The following is a 20,565-nucleotide window of genomic DNA, read 5'->3' on the forward strand; positions in this document are numbered from 1 at the left end:
ACAGCCCAGCCCCCTGACAGAGGGAGAACAGGGCTGAGACCACGCACATGACTAGGCTGGGTGAGGAGAAGCCTCCAGGCCACAGCACCTCCTCCAGGCTACCTTCTGCTCTTCACATGGGGAACCTGAGCCCCAGAGAAAGAAAGTGCAGGCACAGGCTGGCAGTGTGGTACTGAGACTGGAAACTGCCTAGGACAGTGTTAGGCTGCTCCATCTTGCCCCACAAAGGCCCACAGCTTGGGGTGGGGGGCACTGCTCCCTCCAGAGGGGACCCTTCCAGCCAGTGATTGGAAAGCCATCGCACAGCCCCCTTGGTCCACGTGAGCATCTGCCACCCTAAGGCAGCAGGAGATTTGCTACTTGCAGGGTGGGAGGGCTCTGGGCGCAGCCTGCCCCCGCACTGCTACTGTCTCCTGTTGTGGGTTAGCGCCTCGTTGTCCGGGAGCCAAGCACTGTGGGCACAGCGGTGACAACAGCTGCTCAGGGCATGTCTGGAGGACTCCCCGTCCTCACACGTCCACCTTGTAGACGAGGAAACCGAGGCCCCGGGTGGTGAAGTCCTTGCCCGAGATCTGCCCACCTCAGGACCAGTCTGCACCTGGACTTGGGCTGCATTTTTCGGATGCTCTTTGTGGAGAATCAGAGCTTGAGCAAGGGTGGTCCTGTGCAACATCTGAAGGGGTAGCCTTTTCCTGGGCTGTAGGAGCGATGTTGTGGCCCTGGGCCGGCTGCCTGACCTCTGGGGAAGGGCCATCTCTGAACACCGCGGGTATAGACGTCAGTCTGCAGAGCCTGCAGCTGCACGCGGGCTGGGAGGGGTCCGCCGCGTCACCCACAATCCCCACAGGCTCCTCATGGGAGGAAGGGCCCAGGCGAACACAGCAGTGGAGGCAGCCTCAGTCCTGGTGGGCAGTGCCTCTGTCTCTGCTGGCCAGCTCATCACCCTCACCCACCCTTGAGCACAGGTGAGGGCCTTGAGCCCCATGTAGGGGGCGGGGCCATCTCCTGGGCTCCCCCAAGGCTGCACAGCACTGTGGCGTCTGGGCCTGTTTGTGTCCTGCCCATACTGTGCCCTGGCCCCTGTGAAGGCCTGTGGGGCTGAGGACAGTGAGGGTGGCAAACCGTCTGTCTCCCCACTTTCACCTCCACTGAGCACCTGGAGGCTGTGCTGTGCTTGAGGGGAGCCAGGGGAGGTGTAGCAGCATGGTCCCCGTCTTCCCACAAGTTGAATTTGCCCAGGAGGGGCAGCGTGGGCTGTGGGGGCACCCCTGTAGCATGCGGCAGCCCATCTTCCCTCTGCCCCTGCTGAGTTTCTGGGCAGAGTTGGGGTCCACAGTGTGTGTGTGTGTGTGCGCGCGCGCGCTGTGGGGGTGGAGGGGTGGGTCCGCGTCCCAGATACTTGTATGCGTGTGTGCACACACGGGCGTCTGTCTGGTGGGGCTGTGCCTGGGTACGTGTGTGAAGCCCCACGCGTGTCCATGCGCCCAGGACCTATCTGGGTCCAGGTAGTGAGTCAGGGAACCATGGGACCAGCGGGCTGGAAGCCGGGTCAGCCGGCCCCCCCAGAGCAGGGCTGCCTGGGACGGGAGGTGCTGAGAAGGGCACCTGTGTGCTGGCAGGTGTTAAGGCTCTGGGCGCCGTCCCATCACATTCTGTGCCGGTGGGCAGTGGTCGACTTCTGGAGAAAGGATGCTGGAGTCTAGCAACCACTCCCACCATGGGCACGGGGATCACTGTGAGCTGGGGGCAGCTAGGGTGACAACAATGGCACACAGTGACTGAGCGAGACACCTGCTGGGAGCCACCACCGTCCTGGCCCTGACCCGTTTGGCTCACGTGCAGTGTGCGGAGCCCCAGGAGGTGGGGGTCAGTCAGCCGTCTGCCGACGGACAGACCCGGGTGTGGGCCTCTGCTGCTCGCCTAGGGCAGGGTTACAGGTCTGGGCCGAGCCCACGCTGCCCAGGCCGTGTTGCCTGCTCCACCTCCTCTGCTGAGAGCCCCTTCCTGCCCATCTTCGGTGACTGGCGTGCGTGCTGGCCTGAGGACATGTCCCCAGGTGCAGTCTTCACAGGGCCTCCGGGCAGCTGGGCCACCTCCCAGTCAGGTTTTCAACACCAGGGGTTGCATAACAGCCGTGGCCTCCCTCCTCCAGCCAGGGCTGTTGCTAGGGAGGGTCTCTTAGCTCTCACACCTCGGGGCTTAGGCAGCAGTAGCCCCAGGGCAGGCCACGCCAGGCTCGAGTGGAGCCCTGGCCGGCAGGGAGGCTCTGACCCATGCTCCCTCCCTGACTCCCTGAGCCGTGCTGAGCACAGCTGTGTGCCTGGCCTCTGCCAGCTGCGGGCTTTGCTCCAGGCAAAGGAGGCAGACGGTAACTAGATGGGCCGGAGACTGAGAGGAGACAACTGGCAGGTTCTGGGGAGGGGCCGGGGCCAGGTGGGGCTTTCGGGTTGAGATGTCTGGGGAAGGTCAGTGAGGCCACTGGCGGAGGGGCGGCTGGGTGGGGGCGTTGGGTGTCACTGAGGTCACCTGAGGCACTTTCTCTGTTGGGAGCTGGAATCTGAAACCTCCATGCAGTCAAGTGCTCTGGGGACTCGGGGCAGATGTGTTTGGCTCCAGTTTGGAGTGGAGAACCTTCCAGTGCCCTGGTTTGCCCCAGTAGTTCTGGGAAGAAAACTCACCCGAGTTCCCCACATCATGCAGCTCACCAGGACTCTGCGTGCACACGGAGGGAGGGCTGATTGGGCCCCTGACGCCAGCCCGGCTGTTAGTACGCGCATGTGGTAGGGGTGACGCAGGGGGCTGTGAGTGTGTCTACATGGGGAGGGACTGCCCGCCTCTACTTCTTGCTGGGAGCAGCCATTCGGGATGGTCACTGCCTTCTGGACTCTGCACAGGCCGCAGGCGTGGAGTTGCACACACTGACCCGGCTACAGGTGCCTGTGGGCCCCAGACAAGGGAGGGTTCTCTGGTAAGAGCCTAGCGTCAGCAGGCGTGGCGGGGAGCATCCTTGTGAGGCACAGGCGTGGCCTTGTCAGGGGGCCGCCACCCACACACGTGATCTGCGTAGATGCTGAAGGTCATGGGAAGCAGGAACGATGGCAGTCAGAGTCTCCACTTGCTTCATCCTCCTAGCAGCCCCTGCAGCAGGTGCTTGCTGTCCCCATCGTGTAGACGAGAGAACTAAGGCATGGGGGTTAAGTCACATGGCTGGCAAGTAGCAGAGCAGGATTGGAACCCAGAGCAGGTCTGGGGCGGGGGTCTTCGCTGCGCCTTGAGGGGTTGCGGATTGGAGGCCATGCGACCTGAGAGCAGCAGGGCTCCTGCCCGTCCAGCGTGGGCTTCACCGCTCTAGTCTAGGGCCCATGTGTGGCCGCTCTGCCTTTCTGTCCTTGGAAGGGGCCTCACAGTTTCACACTGCGTCAGGAGTTGGCCCCATGGACCCTGATCCTTGCTGGGCTGGCAGGTTCCTGGTGGGACATCCAGACCAGCTCCCATGGGAGCCCCGGCCCACTGATCACCCCCAACCTGACATGTTGTGCCATGTGGGGTGCCTGGCAGCTGCTGCCCTCCCTGCAGATACACTCTCCAGCCTTGGATTGTGGGGTGTTCATGCTCATGTGACCCCAAGACTCCTGCCTCAGGAAGAGCCAGAGTCCCCACAGGAACCCTTGGGAGCCGGCCGTGGCCTTGTCACTTACCTGACGTCACACATCACAGCTGTCCCTCCGACCCCAGCCCCACGTGCTGGTCTTCAGACCCTGGCAGGGCCCTGGCCAGTGCTTTTCCCACGTCCTGCATGGCCTGCCCTCAGCCCCAGTGAGGATTTGTCAGACAGAAGCACGCCTAGACTCGTCTGCTGGGTAACACCAGGGGCCCCTGGCCCCTGAGATCACATCTCTGCCTGGCCCAGATCCCCCAAGGGTCCCCTTTCTGTCATCTGCGGAAGAACTCGTGTTGCCCTGGAGACCTGGCCCAGCCCATCTCCTCACCTCAGGCCCCGCCCCTGGACCACCTGCCTCGGGCCTCTGCCCCTGGCTCTTGCCGTCTCCCAGGCCCTCCCGGCCAGCTGAGGCGGCCAGTGAGGCTAGAGAGCGTCTCCTCCTCCTCACACGTGGCCCCAGGTTGCCCTGTCCTGCTCTGGGACTGTTTCCTCATCCAGGGGGTGACGAGATGCAAGTGCCTGCTGGGCTGCCTCACGTCCTCCTGTCTCCTCTCTGAGGCCCTCCTCTGAGCTGACCCTGTAGTTTGTTTCTCTTTGTCCCCCACCCCGGACAGAAGGCAGGCACGAGATGCTTCGGCGGTGGCTGCTCTGGCTCCTGGCCTGCCTAGGCTGCTCCCCCTCCCGAGGTGGGCCAGGCGGGCTGGCTGGCAGCAGCTGTGCAGGTTCGGGGCACGGAGGGGGAGCTCCCGGGGAGCGAGCCTGAGACCTGCTTGGGCACCTGTGGGCGAGCACGGGATGCACCGTCTGGGTGTGCAGGGGCTGGCGGTCGGAGCCTCTGGGCTCGGTGCTCGGAGTCCTCCCCCGGTGTCACAGGCTAAGAGGGCCCTGGACAGAGACTGACTTCAGAACATAATTGTCGGGACAGTGGTTGTGAACATTAAGTCCCAGCTGAATGTTGATCAGAGGGCAGCTCAGGCAGCCACGGGGCAGGTCTGTCTTCTTTCCAGGTGACTCTTCGCTGTCGCAACAGCACACAGCGGGGGCTCAGCGGACTTGTGAAGGAGTGGGTGTCTTCACAGGGCCCGGGAGGGGGCTTAACCCCGGGAGGGGCCTCCCCGCCTGCGGACTGGGGGCCCAGCGCTCAGGAAGCAGCCGCAGTGCTGACAGAGGCTGCAGGCATCCTGCTGGGGCTGCCCTGTGGCTGCCCGCCTGACTCCTGGGTCTTAGACCATCTGCCCTCCAGCCATGCTGGCCTCACCAGGTGTTGGGTGCCCAGAGCGCACTGTGGGCAGGGACTCAGGGACAGGGTACTGAGGACAAGTGCAGTGAGCCAACAGAGGACTGACCCAGAGGGGCCAGGATACAACAAGCAGGGTCCAGAAGCTTTTGGAGCGGCTGAGGTCAGTGAGGCCTTCGGGAGACCATCCTTGGAGGCAGTGTGACACTTTAGCGGCCATGGTGGACGGTGCTGGGCCAGGGAATGAGGGGCCTCTCAGGTGGGGATGCCTCGCCTGGGAGTTGGCAGACTGGCAGTGGGGTTGGGGAGAAGGTGGGGAGCAGTGCCTGTGTGGTGTGAGTATGAACTTAGGAGGGAGACGGGACAGGGAGGACAGTCCTGTCCCAACAGTGTAGCTGGAGGGGGCGACTGGACCTGGGCCCCATACCAGGGTGGAGGCAGCCCAGCCAGCTTCCAGTTCAGCGTTTGACCCGAGAGAGGTCAGAGGCAGGTATTGGAGGTGCCCCAGGATGGGGGTTGGGCCAGGCAGAGGGACCTTCCCACCCGCTCCATCCTGGCCTGCAGGACACTGTGGGCAGGGAAGGGCAGAGGCTGTCTGCTTGGAGGAAGGCACTGTTTGGGTGGTTCATGGGGCCTCCTTGGTTTTTCTGGGGCTTCCCCTGTTTTAGCACTGAAGCCCCACACCCCAGAAGCCCTCTCAGTCCCAGGCAGACAGGGAGACTTGGCCGCTTGAAGGTGGGGTCACCAGTTGCTGGTAGGCGGTGCAGAAGCCACTCTTGTTTGGCCAAGACGGAAGGGGAGGGGGTCCCTCTTGAGGAGTGACTCTGCGCTAAACCATGCGCTCCCCTGAACACAGGGAAGGACGTGTGGTCTGCCCCATGGTGCAAACCACGGCTGAGTAATCCAGGCGATGAGTGGGGAAGGTGGGGCAGGACTCTGGGTTGCGGGGAGGTTTGAGCCAAACTCGCAGGTGACGGGAAGTGAACCACGTGGCTGCCAGGGCAGAGGGCAGAGCCGAGCCGAGCCCCAGGCAGACGTGTTCTGAAGGGTGTCCAGGCTGGGGGGTGACAGGCTGCCAGGCGAGCTGTGAGGGAGGCTCTGAAGGTAGAAGGGGTGGGGCCGCACTCCGACTAGACGTGGTAGGGTTCAGCCTGCACTTCTGGAGCCATGGAGAGCTGGTGCCGAGCCGCAGATCCCGGAGGGCTGCTGGGGCCCTCAGGTCCAGGAGCTTCTGAGACTCAGGCTACCGCAGCTGCCCACAGCCTTCTGGCGCCTCACTGGGAGGCAGCTGTCACCCACCAGGACCTCCCTCCCACACAGGGCGGGAGGTTGAGGGGCAGGTGGGGCCAAGGGCTGCGGTGAGGGCTCAGGTGGGTGGTCCCCTGGGGCCGGGCTTTCCTCTCCTCCTGATGGGGCCAGTGACAGGGTTGCCCGTGTTTGGTGACAAGAGGTGGGCTCTGTGGGGCTGGGGCCCAGGTATCAGGAAGCAGGCCCCAGTGCGCTTCCTGGAGCAGGGGGCTCCCACCTGGCTGGAGGGGTGTGGCCATGCCTTTGCCTACAGGGCCTGGGGGCCTGGAGGAGCCTGGTCCGTGTGGGGACAAGGAGCCTCAGCCCCCAGTGAGGGGACTCATTCCTAATCTGCGCGTGTCAGCTGTAGTTACTTTTCTCTCTCCCCGGTCAGTTCGCTGATGCAGTTGGAGACTACACTGGTGCTGTGTAGTAATAATGTTTAGGAGAGCTGAAAGTAGTCGTGTGAAATCACTGCAGGAAAATCTAACCTGTGATTTCACAACAGCTCGCACCCCGCCCCCGTGGTCCAGGGAGGGTTCAAGGGCTTGGCCACTGCCAGGGGTGCTGGGGGCTTCACTGTGGGGTGACTGCCTCAGGCTACGAGGGGTTGTGCACTGCTGTGCTTGGCAGTGCCTGCTCTGTAGGTTCCCTGCACGCGGGCATGGGCACATCTGCCCGTGTCTGTGTGCTCACAGGTGTGCACTGACCCAGGTGGGTTGCACAGGTAGGTCTGTGCGGGGGAGGGGTTGGCTCAGGCTCTGCTGACCGAGGCCCTGCCTGGACCCCTCTTCAGGTCTCCTCACTTGGAGGCAGACACTCTGGTGACAGCAGGAGCTGGCCACCCCCGGGGCTGGCTAGAGGGTCTGGGGTGCCAGTAGACATGACCCTAGACCCTAGACCCCAGACCCCAGACCGACCCCAGACTGCTGGAGTGCCTCCCAGCTCACCCTGAATCATTGTAGCCTCGGCAGTGCCTTGGTTTCCCCATTTGTACAGTGGAACACTTGTATCACCCAAATTGGTGGGCTCACCTCCACACACCGCAGCCTCACTCCTCCCTGTGGGTCTCCCCATAGGCTCTCTGATCTGTAGCTCTGATTTCAACTTCTGGGCACAGCACTCCCTGGGGCCCTTGGTGTGGCGGTCGTTGTTGGGCTCAGCATCACTGGGAGCCTCACCCCAGCCTGGGCGCAGCTGCAGCCCCAGTCTACAGATGAGGCAACTGAGGCTGGGCAGGGCCAGCACTCCCAGCACAGGCTCAGTGGGGGCAGAACTGTGGCACTGCGTGTGCCCGAGCGCAGGTGAGCCTCCAGAAAGGGCCCAGACACACCCTGCAGGAGTGGCATCATGGGCGGAGGGCAGCTCGTGCTCCCCAGCTGTGTGCTGTGGAACAGGTGCCTGCCCCTGTGACCGCGGGCCCGTGGGACAGACGCACAGGATCTGTGCCCTGAAGCCCAGGGACCTTGGGTCATGCTCAGGGCAGTGGCTCAGTGGGAGCCGCTGCTCCTGGACCCTGTGCGCCCTGCTGTGGAGAGGTCCTGTTGAGATGGTGGTTTTCCTTCCAGGAGAGGGAACTGGCGGGGCCGTCGGCTTAGTTCATCCTCTCCAACCTTCAGGCAGGATGTGCACTGCAGGAGGCCCCTGCCCGGGAAAGCCGGGAGGAGAGAGCCTGTGGTCTCGCTGTCCCCTCGGTCTGCACAAGGCCCACGCCTGCTGCACACTGGCTCACCCTTGGCCTGGCCAGCGCCGGCAGCTTTCCCGCTCCCCTCCTTCTAGGTGCAGGAGTTCCTTCCCTGGGCCCTACCTGACACCATGGGCTGTGGCCAGGATGGAGCTGGACTGAGTCCAGGCTGGGGAAGAGGCCCAGGCACTGATGGTTCAAGGATTCTGACAGCCTAGTTGTTAAACACCAGAATGTTGGACTCGGGTCTACAGAAAATATGATGAACTAGAACAATTTGTGGTTGACAAGTGCGTCCTTTTTGCCACGTGAACAGCACAGTGGCTGGATGTGTCTGGAGAGATAGCCTGGAGTTTTCCTGAGGCCTTTCTAGAACCTGTGGAGGGGCAGAGGTGGGCCCTGTGCAGCCCCCACCACAAAAGTCACCAGGCCTGCTTTGCTGCGCGTCTGCCCCTTTGTCGTCTTTGCTCACAGATGCTTGTAAGAAAGACAGATCCCAGCCCAGCCAGGTGTCCCCGTGTTTCATAGTCAGTAGTGGAAATGGTAACACGTTCCGTGTGTTTGCTCAGACTTCTAATCAGACACACCACAGACAGCCCTGTTCCCTTTCCAGGGCTCAGACATGAGAGCTCCAAGATCATCCCCCAGGCTAGAAGCGGTTTCTGTGACATTAGCCAGGTAGGTAAGAAGTGGCCTCGGACAGCCTAGGAAGGCCCTGAGTGGCTCCTTCGCACAGAGTGAGTGGCTCCCCTGCAAAAGTGGGGCTAAGCCACAGTGACTCGGGACGTGTGTGTCGCTGGGTCAGGTCACCCAGTGGCAGCATGCTTACTTTTTCCAGAAGGAAGTGGGAAGCTGGGGAGAGCTAATTGGCCGCCTTCTGTGGCAGTTGGAAGGTCAGAGAGGCCCAGGGGGCCTGTCAGGTCAGGGCTCTGGGGGCCTCACTGCTCCCGGGGGCCTGTGTGAGAACAGCCTGTGAGCAATGAGATCCTCGCAGGCTGGGTGACCAGGAATAGCGCTGGACATCTCGGGCCCTTGGACTCTGTCTCTGAGGGGGGACAGCACTTGTGTCGGGGGGGCACCAGCAGTCAGTAGTTATTAAGTACCCTGCGGTGGGGAGTCAGTTCCTGTCTTCACCAGTACTTTGTCGCTGGAGGGACAGCATCCATTTTCTTCCCCAGGGAGGCCTGTGCCGTGTGCTCGGCCAGCTGCTGACCGATGGAGCCTCCCTCTAGCATCCCTGTCCCTGGGAGATGGGCACCAGAGAGGGAGAGTGGAGCTCCTCGCCGCCTCAGGGACTTTGCACCAGCTGCTCCCAGTGGGAGGCTCCCCAGGCTCTGACCGAGGGTCCTCCCCACGCTCTCTGAAGCGGCTCCTTCCCTTCTGCTTCCTCCCTATGTTACCTTCCCACCTGTTTGTGTGTTGTGACAACTTGCCTTTTGGGCAGGCTCCCTCCTGAGCTAGTTATAGCTACCTGGAGGCGAGCTTGCACACGGTTGGCGCTCGCTGCCAGTTAAAGGGAATGACCTGATGCCCGTGAACAGGGCAGGCGCTGGGAAGTCCTGGGGTCAGCGGGGGCTCCGTCGTCAGGGCACGAGGGGAGAGTGGTCCCCTCGGGCTGAGATGAGCTGGTGCTCTGAGAGGTTCGGGATTGGTGAGGACATCTGACCAGGGCTCTAGAGGAGGCCACAGAAACGCAGGTGGCCTGGGGTGTCCCTCCGGTCTGATAGCTCACAGTGGCTATCCTGCGACTGGGAAGTTGCTCAGGCAGAAGCCTGTGGAACTTTGGGCAGACCCACGTGTGTGGGCCAGGCAGGTCATCAGCTGGGACCCGAGTTCCAGGCTGGTAGGGCCGCTTCCGATAGGGAGTGCTTCTGACCTCATAGACTTTCCAGAACAAGCACCATGCTTGTGGCCTCATGGCTCAGCTGACTTTTAGGAGCCCCCAACCCTACTGGCACACCAACCCTTAGTGTGGGGTCAGAGGTCAAAGGCTGCTGTATGCCCCCTCTTGAGAGGCTCTGGAGGGCCTGTCCCTCCTCAGATCCTGCAGTGAGCCCCGGATCTGTGTGACCATGGCTTTGGGCCCCTCCTTGGGCAGTCAGTCCGGGAGACGGGAGGAACCTCCTGCCGCCATGGGCAGCCACAAGCCTACCGTGCCCATGACTGCTCCCAGACCAGGCTGCTGGTCACACGTGGCGGGGCAGTCGTGGGAGCTTCCACACCGAGGGGCACTTCCTGTGGGACCATGGGGCTGTCACTGAGGAGCATTTCCTGTGCGGCCGTGAGGGTGGCACCTGGAATGTGGGGTAGCACCTGGGATATGTCACCACTGCCCTCATTTAGGCTGGCCTCCCCACCTCCTTGGGCAAATGCTTTCAGAATCTTGTGGGTCGCTTGTTGGTATTCCCTTACCTCTCTGTTCAGCAGCCCAGTGTAGCTGGGAGGGGTGCCACCTCACCTGCTCACCAGCAGAAAATACCAGGCCCTCTTGGGCTCTGGGCACATTGGTGGGGCTGCAGATGGGCGTGGGTCCAGGACCACCTCTGCATAGTAGGAGCCGTGCAAGTGCGCAGGCCTGGCTGGGGGCAGGGGAGACCACGCTCCGTTGTCGGTATCAGTGTAGCACGTGCTTACTGAACACCCGCCGTGTCTCAGGCCCTGCTCGAGGCACTGGGTGCAGCCATGCAGGCAGGCACAGGTCCCTGTTCTAGGGACGAGAGCTGGCTGAGATGGGGCCTGCTTTCCCAAGACAGGCTTCCGTGGCATCAGGATGCCCTGCTGCGTGGAGCTGGGCTGCTGAGTAAGCCCTTGGGTGGCTCAGGACCAGGGGATGGGCGACTGGAGCTGCAGCGTGTCTGCCTGTGGCCAGCTACTGTGGTGGTGGCCCTCTGCCCAGGAATCCAAGGGGCACCCCCCAGGAAGAGCCTTCCCTCACTAAGGCTAGCACAGCTGCCAGTCTCAGCACCTGCTTCCTGCTGAGCTTGGGCGAGGCCTCATGCTGGGCCCAGATCAGGGCCCTCCATTACCGGCTGGGAAACTCACTCCCCCTCCCCAGACCCCCAGTCCTGACAGGCCCACACATATCTGACCCATCTGCCCCCTACCCATCCGTCCATCTCCTTTCATCCTCCCTCAGATGGAGCCCCCCCAGGGTGGGAGGCTCCTTCCCAAGGTATGAGTGTCAGCTTGCGAGCCCACTCAGGGCAGGGTAGGGTGGGGGCCGGCACCTCCAGGTGTGTGCTGTCACTGCCCAGGTCCCCGCTCAGCACCACACAGTCTCACACGGTGTCCCTGGTGGGGTAACACGTAGAATCGTGGGTCACTGCCGATTAACCAGCTTTGTCCTTTCTCACCCCACAGAAAGACATGGCCCTGAAGCCACATGAGCGGAAGGAGAAATGGGAACGTCGCCTCGTCAAGAAGCCCCGTGAGTCAGAAAACTGCCCGTCTGCAGAGCCAAGTGAGAATGGGCGGCCCCTGGAGGCGGGCAGCCCTGAGCAGGACCTGGAGCCCACCTGCGACCCAGGGAAGAAGAAGGTCCCGCTGCAGCCTGCCAAGCAGGTGAGCCCTGGGCCCTGCCCCTGCTCAGAACCAAGGGCTCTGTGCCCTCCTTCCCCCGGGTGGCCTCGAGACCACACCAGCACCTGGACACCACCCATCGGCATCTGGGCCTCCCTGGCAACGTGCTCCATCGTTGTCGGGTGTGGGGTATGGGGCACACGTGGACTGGGGCCCGGGGCAGCCGCCCGCTGGAAGTTCGGGTCCTGAGCAGAGGCAGGAGACCTGCCCCAGGTGGGTCACAGCCAGGGAGAGGCCAAACCGGGCCAGGAACCCAGGGGTTGGGGGTAGGGGTGCTCAGCTGAGGCGGGGCGGGAGGATGCACTTGCTGATAGGCTGGCCCCGTTTCCCCATTGCGTCTGTCAGGCTCCGCCGACTACAGGGTGTCCAGCGTGTCTGTAATGCGTGGGGACCAGGCTCATTGCTAAGTGCTCTCCATCTGCTAAACTTAAGTGAAATGCAGTGTGTCTGCGAGACGGGGAGGGAGTCATGTCACTTGTGGTTGGTGGTCCAGGTGCAAGGAGCAGCCCTGCCCCGGGGCCTTCCTCTGCAGCTGCTGGGGGTGAGCCCTCAGGGGGAGGGGCTGTCCTTGCTGGGATGGGGCTGGGAGACGGGTCAGGGGTTCTCTCCCCGAGTGCAGGGTTCTGTCCTAGGTGTCGGCTCAGCACTGCAGCTGCTCTCCTCTTCAGGGACTCACTGGTTTGCGCCTTCTTTTCAGAGATGGGTTTTCTTGGTGTTTCACACTCCACTTTCAACTCCCTTGGGGATTGGAAGGCTGGTGAGGGGGCAGCATGTCTCAGGGACCTGGGCTGGATGGGGGGTCTGCAGGCACACCTGCCCAGGTGGACACGTGCTCTTTCTTCCATGCAGGTGTGCTCCCCAGAAGGGGGGCCGCTCCCAGCCAACCACTGGGACCAGAACAGCCCGGCCCAGCACCAGCAGCAGCTCCAGCCCAGCCAGCCCCAGGGGTCACTCCCAGCCCCGTGTCAGCGCTGCCAGCCCTGTGGGGCTCTCCCGGACCCTGGGCAGCCCTGCCAGCCCCAGCGGCCACTCTCGGGTCAGCGCAGCTGGCCCCAGCGGTCACTTCCAGGCCCAAGACGGCCCTGCCAGCCCCGGCGGTCACTTCTGGGCCCAGGTCAGCCATGCCGGCCCCAGCAGCTGCTTCCAGCCCCAGATCAGCACTGCCGGCCCCAGCGGTCACTCCTGGCTCAGCCCCACCAGCCACGTTGGGCACTGCTAGCCCCCAGGCAGCGTTGCCGGCGCCTGCGCTCCCTCCTGGCCCCGTGGCAGCGCTGCCGGCCCCTGCGGTCCATCCTGGCCCCCTGTCACCTCTGTCGGCCCCTGCGGTCTATCCTGGCCCCATGGCACCGCTGCCGGCCCCTGCGGTCCATCCTGGCCCCGTGCCACCTGTGTCGGTCCCTGCTGGCCCTCTGGCACCGCTACTGGCCCACGCGATCGTGGATGGCCCCACGTCTCCGCAGCCAGCCCAGCAGGGCATCCTCGGGGCAGCGGTACCGGCCCCTTCGGTCACTGCTAGCCCAGTGCCAGCGGTGCCAGCCCCCACAGTCACTCCTCATGCTGCGTCCACGTCGCCGGCCCACCAGCTCACTCTCAGGCCAGTGCTGCTGCCCCCGGCGAGCATCCCTAGCCCTGGGCCAACCCCGAAGGTCCCTCCTGGGCCAGCCCAGCCGCCCTCGGCGGTCGCTGCTGGGCCTCAGTCAGCCCCAGCAATTAGTTGAAGCCCCAGAGCAGCCTGGCCCCACCAAGTCTTCGCTGCTGGGCCCCGGACAGCCGTGCCAACAAAAGCGGCCACTCATGGACCCAGAACAGCCTCACCCACCCAAGCGGCCACTCCTGGGCCCAGAGCAGCCGTGCCGACGAAAGCGGCCACTTATGGGCCCGAAACAGCCCTGCCAGCCCCTGCGGTCACTTCTTGGCCCAAGCCAGCCCTGCAAGCCCCAGCCATTACTCCCCATACCCGAGCGCCCGTCACTCCTGGGCCGGCCAGCCCCACCCCGCAGGCCTCTCCTGGGGCCCCCAAGCCCGCCACGGCAGTCCCTGCTGGACCTGGTTCGGGCCCATCAGCCCCAGCTCTCACTCTTGGCCCTGGGCCAACCCTGCCGGCCCCTGAGGTCACGACGGACTCGATCCTCTGCCCCTGCAGTGGCCCGCCAGGCCCCGTCTGTGAGCCCCGGAGCCTGACACCCATTTTGGCAGACCACCGCAGGTGTGGCTGTGCAGGGCGGGGCCGAGGCCCCTCACCCTGCCACCTGAGATGCGCTGTCAGACTGGCCGGAGGCCTTCTCCAAGCAGGCCGGGCTGTTGGCAGTTGGAAGCTGAGGCTCAGCAGAGGCAGGAGCCCCCTGCAGGGCTGCCACCAAGCTGAGGCCTGCCCACGCCAGGAAGAGAGGAGAGGACCCGCAGCGGCTTCCCACCTCCCCGCCACGGCACCCCCGCCGTGCCCACTGCTTTGTGACGCGCATGCCCCGGGGAGAGGGGACACAGCCACCCCCTGAGGCTCAGACTTGGGGGGGCCCTCAGCATCTCTCTGTGCCTCTGAGGTGCCCACGTACACCTGTCCCAGCTGCGCTGAGTGCGAGTTTGTGTGTGAACGTATGTGGCATGTGGTCTGGAGTGTGTGCGTGTACGTTGGAGGGGAGCCTTGCCCTCCTTGGGCCCTACTCAGTCCCCCACCGGCAGGATGTAGGCACAGCTGGAGCGGGGCCTCAGGTCCCGCTTACCTTCCCTCAGGCAGAGGGTGATGTGTGTCCACCTCCAGGGCCCTGTGGCGGGGGAGGGGGCGTGAGGGGCGCTTAGGGCCGTCTGTGGTTGAGTCTGAACTGCTGGTGACGAGGAGGGTCTCCCTCAGGACTCTGCCTCCACCCCAGAGGCTGAGCGCTGAAGTGGGGGGCAGAGTCTCACGTCCCCCCTAGCTTTGGACCAAGAGAGCCTGCAGGACCCGAGGCCATTCTCAGAATGTCCCCTTCCTACAGCTTTCCCACTGCTGGCCCCCTATGATGTCCCCTGTTGGGACACACCCCGCACTGCAGGGCTTTCTCTGCCCCACCCACCTCACACCTGTGCTCAAGGTCACCCATCCCTCGCCCCAGGCCTCTGACTCAGGGCAGCCCCACACCAGTGCTCCTGGAGCCCCGGGCACGTGGTGGGCAAGCAGCACCGGCCACAGGGGGCGCCCTGGCCAGGCTCCCAGTCAGCGCTTTGTGCGCCTAGTCTCACGGAGCCATGACAGCCACCTCCGGTACTGGCCCGGTTCGTGGAGGCCACAGAGGGGCCCCTCTGTTTCTGGGTCCAGGCCTTCCTCCCTGGCCTCCCGGGGTCCTGACGAGCCAGACGTGGTGTCTGCCCCGTAGCCTGGCACCCAGAGCAGGGCCCCAAGGTCTCCCTCCCAGAAACGTGGGGCTTATTTTTCTGATTAAAGGAAATAAAAAGTGCTGTGCCATTATTTTTATAACAGCATCAGTGTTTGTAATTTAACAGACAAGCATGTGCCGTGCGGGAAATGGTTTATTCCGACAGGTGGTTCTCTGCACATCTGTGCTTGCCTCTCGCTCGTGACGTCCTGGCTGAGCCGCAGGAGAACGGCCCAGGGAGGGGGGCGTGCAGCCTGGACACAGCTTGCTGCATTATGCAGCTTGGGGGGATTCCAGCGTGCCATGATTGCCCTCCAGGCCACCCTGGCAGCCCCCTTGCTGGGCTGGCTCCTCCCATCCTGTTTCTCGGAGCCCTCGCTCGGGAAGGGATTTTTTCCTAGATGCCCCTGAAGGTGCCTCTGAGGTCTTGTCATTGACCCCTCGAGTTCCCACTGTCCCCTTGTCATGCCCTGAGGATGGTGAGGCTTCAGGCGCCCCTCCTTCCCACTCCCCTGGAATCCTCCCCACCTGAGGGGCAGTGTGGGCACCTGTGCCCCGTGGGCCCCGTGCGTGCTCATGTCTGGGTTGGTCACAGGCGGGCCAGGCCTGCACAGCGTAGCCACTGCCTTCCAAGGCCTTTCTGCTCAGGGAGTGTTGGCTGCAGTGCTTGGTTGCCACTTAAGGGGGAAGACAGAACTGTTGGGCACCAGCGCTAATGGCAGGAGAGAGCAGAGGCCACAGCCCCCTGGGCTGAGCGCACAGGGTGCCCGCAGCCAAGGTCTGGGGCTGCCCTACTTATCCATCCAGAAGGGCCCCACCCTGGGTGACCCCTAGGGTGAGTAGGGGTGGGGCCTATTCCCTGCACAATCACTTGCTGAAGAAGGAGCTTGGGTTCCTCTGAGCCCAGAGAAGCCCACCGAGCCCTGTGCGTGACTTCCACCCTCACCATGGCTGGCCTCAGGTTCAAAGTGCCAGGACCCTGAGGGGCGGGCACTCCTGCGAGGCACCCGCTGGCCGTGTCAGGGACTAGAGGACATGTGTCGTGCGTGTCCTGGGGGCTCGTGTTGCCGTAGGTCCTGTGTGGCCAGGTCTTCATGTTTCTGAGAGCAACTGGAAACCTGGGTTTTTTTGTGGGGTCATTGATTTTTGAAACATTGGTGGCTAATTCTAATTTGATGACTCACCTTGTAGGCAGAGAACACAGGTATGTGGGCTCTGTGTGTCCCAGCGGCACAGGTTTGGACCCTGATGACTGATCTGGCCCCGAGGCCAGGAGTGTGGGGTGTGGCCCACCCTGCCACAGAGAGAGTTGGGCAGCCCTGCCTGATGGGTGGAGGTCTGGAGGAAGCCCCGCGCTGCCCCAGGGACCCCGAGGATGGAGACCGCAGCCTGGGCACAGTGCTCTCCTGGGGCCTCTCCTCCTCTGAGCCCTGCAGCCGCCTTCCCCTCTGCAGTCCAGGCTGTAGGCAGGGGGCTCGCACCTTCTGTAGAAGAGCCCCCGCTAGGCCCGTGAGGAGCGAGGGCAGTGGTTGTGGTCTGCTGTCGGGTGGAGGCGTAACCAGGTTGCTCCCTGCAGAAGCAGCACTGACAGGGCATGCTGCAGGTGCCTACTAAGGAGAGTCCCTTGGGATCCCCCCAGAGGGTGGCAGGGCGGCCCCAGGAGGGGAGGGGTGGGAGCATGGGTGACCCTGATGGGTCAGTGGGCTCCCAGTCCTTGAAGGGGGTCTGCACGCCCGACCAGCGTCCACCTGGCAGTTCCCTGGGGACGATCGCGTGTGGAGGTGCTCCCCAGTGAGTGCCTGGTCACTCACTCCCAAAGGTTCTGCGCCTTCACGTTGGCGACGCCGTGGTGGGAACTTGAATGGCGCTGGGCTGCGCCCTGCCTGGAGCGTCCCCCTGCCCCGTGGAGCCTGTGCTCTGGCAGATACAGAACGTGAGCCAGGGCCTCAGCACGTCAGAAGGGGCAGGCGTGCGTCGGTCTGTACTGGCGTTTGGCTGGGCAGAGACGCTGGCCAGCCCTCCTCCCCGAGCCGGAGGCTGCACTGACTGCGAGATATCCCCAGCAGCTCGCCAAAGCAGGGTCGGGGGTGCTGGCCGTAAGGAAGACAGTGTCCGCGTCCAGCGACCCACCCTTGCCTGGAAGACTTGGCAAGAAGCCTGTCCCAGGGCTGGGATTTGGGGGACCTGAGACTTCGGGGGCCACCACCCAACCCCCTGGGGGGATCCCAGAGGCCTTGTTAAAGGCAGGTTCTGACCCTGCAGGGAAGCTCAGAGCAGCGACCCTTATGGGAGCTACATCCAGAATCGTAAATGTTCCAGTAGCCACATTAAAAACATGAAAAGAAGAGACGAAAGTAACCCTAGTACATTTTGATCCATACGCCGAAAGCTCTGTGCATCTGCAGATGCCGAGGGCTGACCGTGCTACGTCCTTTAATATAAGAGACTTGAGCATCCCACATCCGTGGGTTTTGGTATCTGCAGGGGGGTCCTGGAACCAATCCTCCACGGATACTGAGGGACAACCATATCCTAAATCCTACTGTTTCAGTACGTAGTCAGTATGAAAATTATCAATAGGATATTTGACTTTATTTTTGTCCCAAGTCTTGGAAAGGCAGCGTGTATCTTACTCAGCCCTTCTCAGTTGAAACTGGCCCAGTGTGGCTCAGAGTGGGCAGGGTGGGGAGGGTCCAGGCAGAGGTGCCCTTTCTCGAGTTCCCTTTCTCCTCACACGTGCTGCCTTCATTGGTGTTCTCCTTCTCTGGCTCGGCCCGCCCTGTGGTTTGAACCCCAAACACGTGACAGCCCAGGGCCCCCGCTCTGGGCTGCAGGCCTGTGTATCCAGATGCTCCACTCGGATGCCACAGCGCCTCCCCGAGCGTGAACACGCCAGAACACATGAGCTCCACCCTTCCCCTCATCTCAGCGATGAGCCTTGCGTCTGCCCCAGTGATCAGACCAGAAGCAGGAGTCCCCTCCCACACTCTCTCCGACCCAGGCCAGCCCTTTGCTTCCACCTCCTAAGTGTCCCTCTGAATAGGGTTTCGTTAGAAAATAATTCAAGGCAAATGAAAACAAAAATTCATCAGAATGTGCAGGGTGCGGCTAAAGCTGTGTCCGCAGTAAGACCGCCAGCTTCAGGGCTCGTGTTGGAAAAGACTGTGGGTTCAAGATCCATGACCTTAAGAACCTGGGAAAAGAAGAGGCATCCCAAAGGAGAAAGGAGGAGACGCAGATGAGGGAAGTCGGTGAACAGGAAGCAAACAATCGGTGGACGCAGGCAGAAGCGGTTTCCCGGAAAGCATCAACAGAACTGGGGAATCCCTGGTTAGGAAGCTCCCCCTCAAAGAGCAGATCACCAGGGCTGGAGGCGGAAGAGGAGATACCACGGCAGGGGCCCCAACATTGAAGGATGGGACGGAGACAGTTTCACTCCAGTAATTGAACAACTCAGGTGAGATGAACACATTTTTTGAAGATTACAATTTACCAAAACTGACTTAAGATGAAATGGATGCTCTGAATAGTCCTGTGTCTGTTAAAGAAACTGTATTTGTCATCTGGATGTCCGTGCCTCCCCATCACTGCCAGCCCACCACCATCTTAGCAGCTGAGAGAAGGTGACCTTATCCAGCGTTTGGGCACTGTCCCTGGGGGTAACGGAGCAACTCACTTAACCGGACCACACCCTGTTATGACCATTTTTCAGATGAGGATACTGAAGCGAAAAAGAAGAAGGAAAAACAAAGCAAAACAAAAAAAATCCAAACGAAGAAGCATTTAAGTAACTTGCCCAAAACAAGCAGGAAAAGTGGCTGAGTCAGGAATCAAACCAGGATCGGCTCCAGAATCCACGCCCTTGACCCTGACCTTTTCCTGGAATGCAGCAGCCGCAGCCTCAGCAACTACTGGCCTCCTCCTGTCTCCCTGCCCCTGCCCGTCTGCAGCAGCCACGTTTCCTCTGAGGAGCCCATTTGAGCACGCCCTTCCCTTGATATTCCTCCCTGAGGGCTTTTGGGGTTAGTGAGTGAAAGTCAGAACCACGCTGGTCCCGTGGAGCTGGCACAGCAGTCTGGCTCCTGCTGCGGTGATGGGTGCTCCCACCTCCCCCACTCTAGGCCTGGGCTGTAGCTTGAGGAGCAGCCGCCTGGGGCTCCCCTGGGTGGCTCTGCAGTCCTCACCGGCGTGTGGGCCACACACACGGAGCCAGGGCCACGGCTTGGCCACTTGGTCGCCTCAGGCCAGTGACTGCTCCCTTCTGGGCCTGTATCCTCCTCATTGGGGCTGTCCAGACCACATGCGTCTCAGGTTGTCGAAATGGGAAACTGAGCTGGCGTGCGCTGTCCCTGCTGGATGCGCGTAACACACACGGATTCGCTGCCGTTAATGCGATGACTGCTCTATCATTCATTACTGTGGGATGGTTTCTCCCGCCTCTGGGGTGAGACCTGGCCGGCGAGGCTGGCTCATCTTCGGCCTCTTTGGCAGGCTCACCTGGTCCCCTCGGGGTGGCCATCCTGGAAGGGTCTGTGGGGAGAGCCTTGGGCGCCTGTGCCTGGGGCCGTGGAGTCCCAGGGGGTGAAAGCGAGGCTGCCCTCAACCCCTGAGCACCCGCCCCCGGCACGGCCCTCCTGTGAACCGAGCATCGTGGGGGCCTTGCTGGCAGGCTCTGCTGGGAGGATGGTGGCGGAGGGTGGGCGCCCGGGGTGTCCCCTCCCCCCGCCTGCTGCCAGGTCACAGCCTCAGTGGGAAGGGAGGGCTCGCCATCAGCATGTGCTTCTGTGGGCTTGGTGGTCAGTTCCTGTGTGGGCCCCGGGATGCCACGGTGACTGAGACAGGTGACAGCCCCTGCCTTCATGAAGCTTCGATTCCAGACAGGCATGAAACGAATCGGGGGGTTTTGAGGTGATAGCCGGCCTGCCTGGGAATGGAAAGGAGGCAGCTTTAGACCAGGGGACTGGGGAGGCCTCTTCCAGCAGGTGACCAAAGCTGAGGCCCGAGTGAGCAGGAGACACCTGGCCAGTGCCCCCTAGGCGAGCATGGACATCTCTGTTCTGCAGGGGGGCAGCTGGGGAGTTTTAATCAGCACAGTGACATGAGTTATGGTTTTAAAAACTCACCCTTGGGGGAGCTGGGCAGCTGTGGGATTGACTGGGGGACTGTTGCAGCCGGAGGGCGGGGCATGTGGCTTGAATCAAGTCGTTAGTCCTTTGGGCAGATGGGGACAGCGATGAAGCCCAGAGGACCTGCCCCTGCTCTGGAGGCACATGTACCAGAGCCCACTGACCACTGTGGGGCAAGACACGGCTGCCTCACCCCTGTCCATCCGGCAAGAGGGACCACACTCAGGCCCAGGCAGGGCGCCGCAGACACTCACGGGCACTTGGTCACATACAGCTTGTGTCGCCTGGGGCCTGCTGGCCATGCGTCTCCTGGGACGGTGGCCTCCACTCAGCCAGCATCCTCTGTGAATCTGTTTAACACCTCCATTCCCCCATCTGTGCCTCATCTCCCACTCACCCGTCTGTCCATCTGTCCACCCACCCGAGTCCCAGGGGAGGAATGTGGAGCAGTGCGGGGTGGCCAGCCCCAGAGGGCAGCAAGCATTCTCCCTGGCTCCGCTGGCTGTGGGAACATGCGGTCACCGCCTCGCACTGCTGGAGCCCCTCCTCCCTGTGCCAGGCCCAGCGCGCCACGTGAAGGGGACAAAGGACTGCTCCTTTGGGCATTCGCAGCCTATTACAAGGAGAGGGACACCCAGCCA

The 20,565-nt window shown here is 62.6% G+C and overlaps 1 protein-coding gene across 13 annotated transcripts in view; it reads left to right on the forward strand.

The window, feature by feature from the left end:
- FBRSL1 (fibrosin like 1) overlaps nt 1-20,565 on the forward strand; it is an 82,121-nt gene that overhangs the window by 4,718 nt on the left and 56,838 nt on the right. For 11 of the 13 annotated variants that reach the window (XM_072953509.1, XM_072953510.1, XM_072953503.1 and 8 more), the window contains exon 2: nt 11,230-11,430. In XM_072953509.1, the coding sequence (XP_072809610.1) occupies nt 11,230-11,430 (201 nt within the window). Of the gene's footprint in view, nt 1-11,229; nt 11,431-12,297; nt 14,903-20,565 lie in introns of those variants that run through there. The other 2 variants (XM_072953512.1, XM_072953511.1) reach the window with 2 other exon arrangements.

Source organism: Vicugna pacos, chromosome 32 (assembly GCF_048564905.1).
Source record: "Vicugna pacos chromosome 32, VicPac4, whole genome shotgun sequence".
In the NCBI taxonomy this organism is placed as follows: Eukaryota; Metazoa; Chordata; class Mammalia; order Artiodactyla; family Camelidae; genus Vicugna; species Vicugna pacos.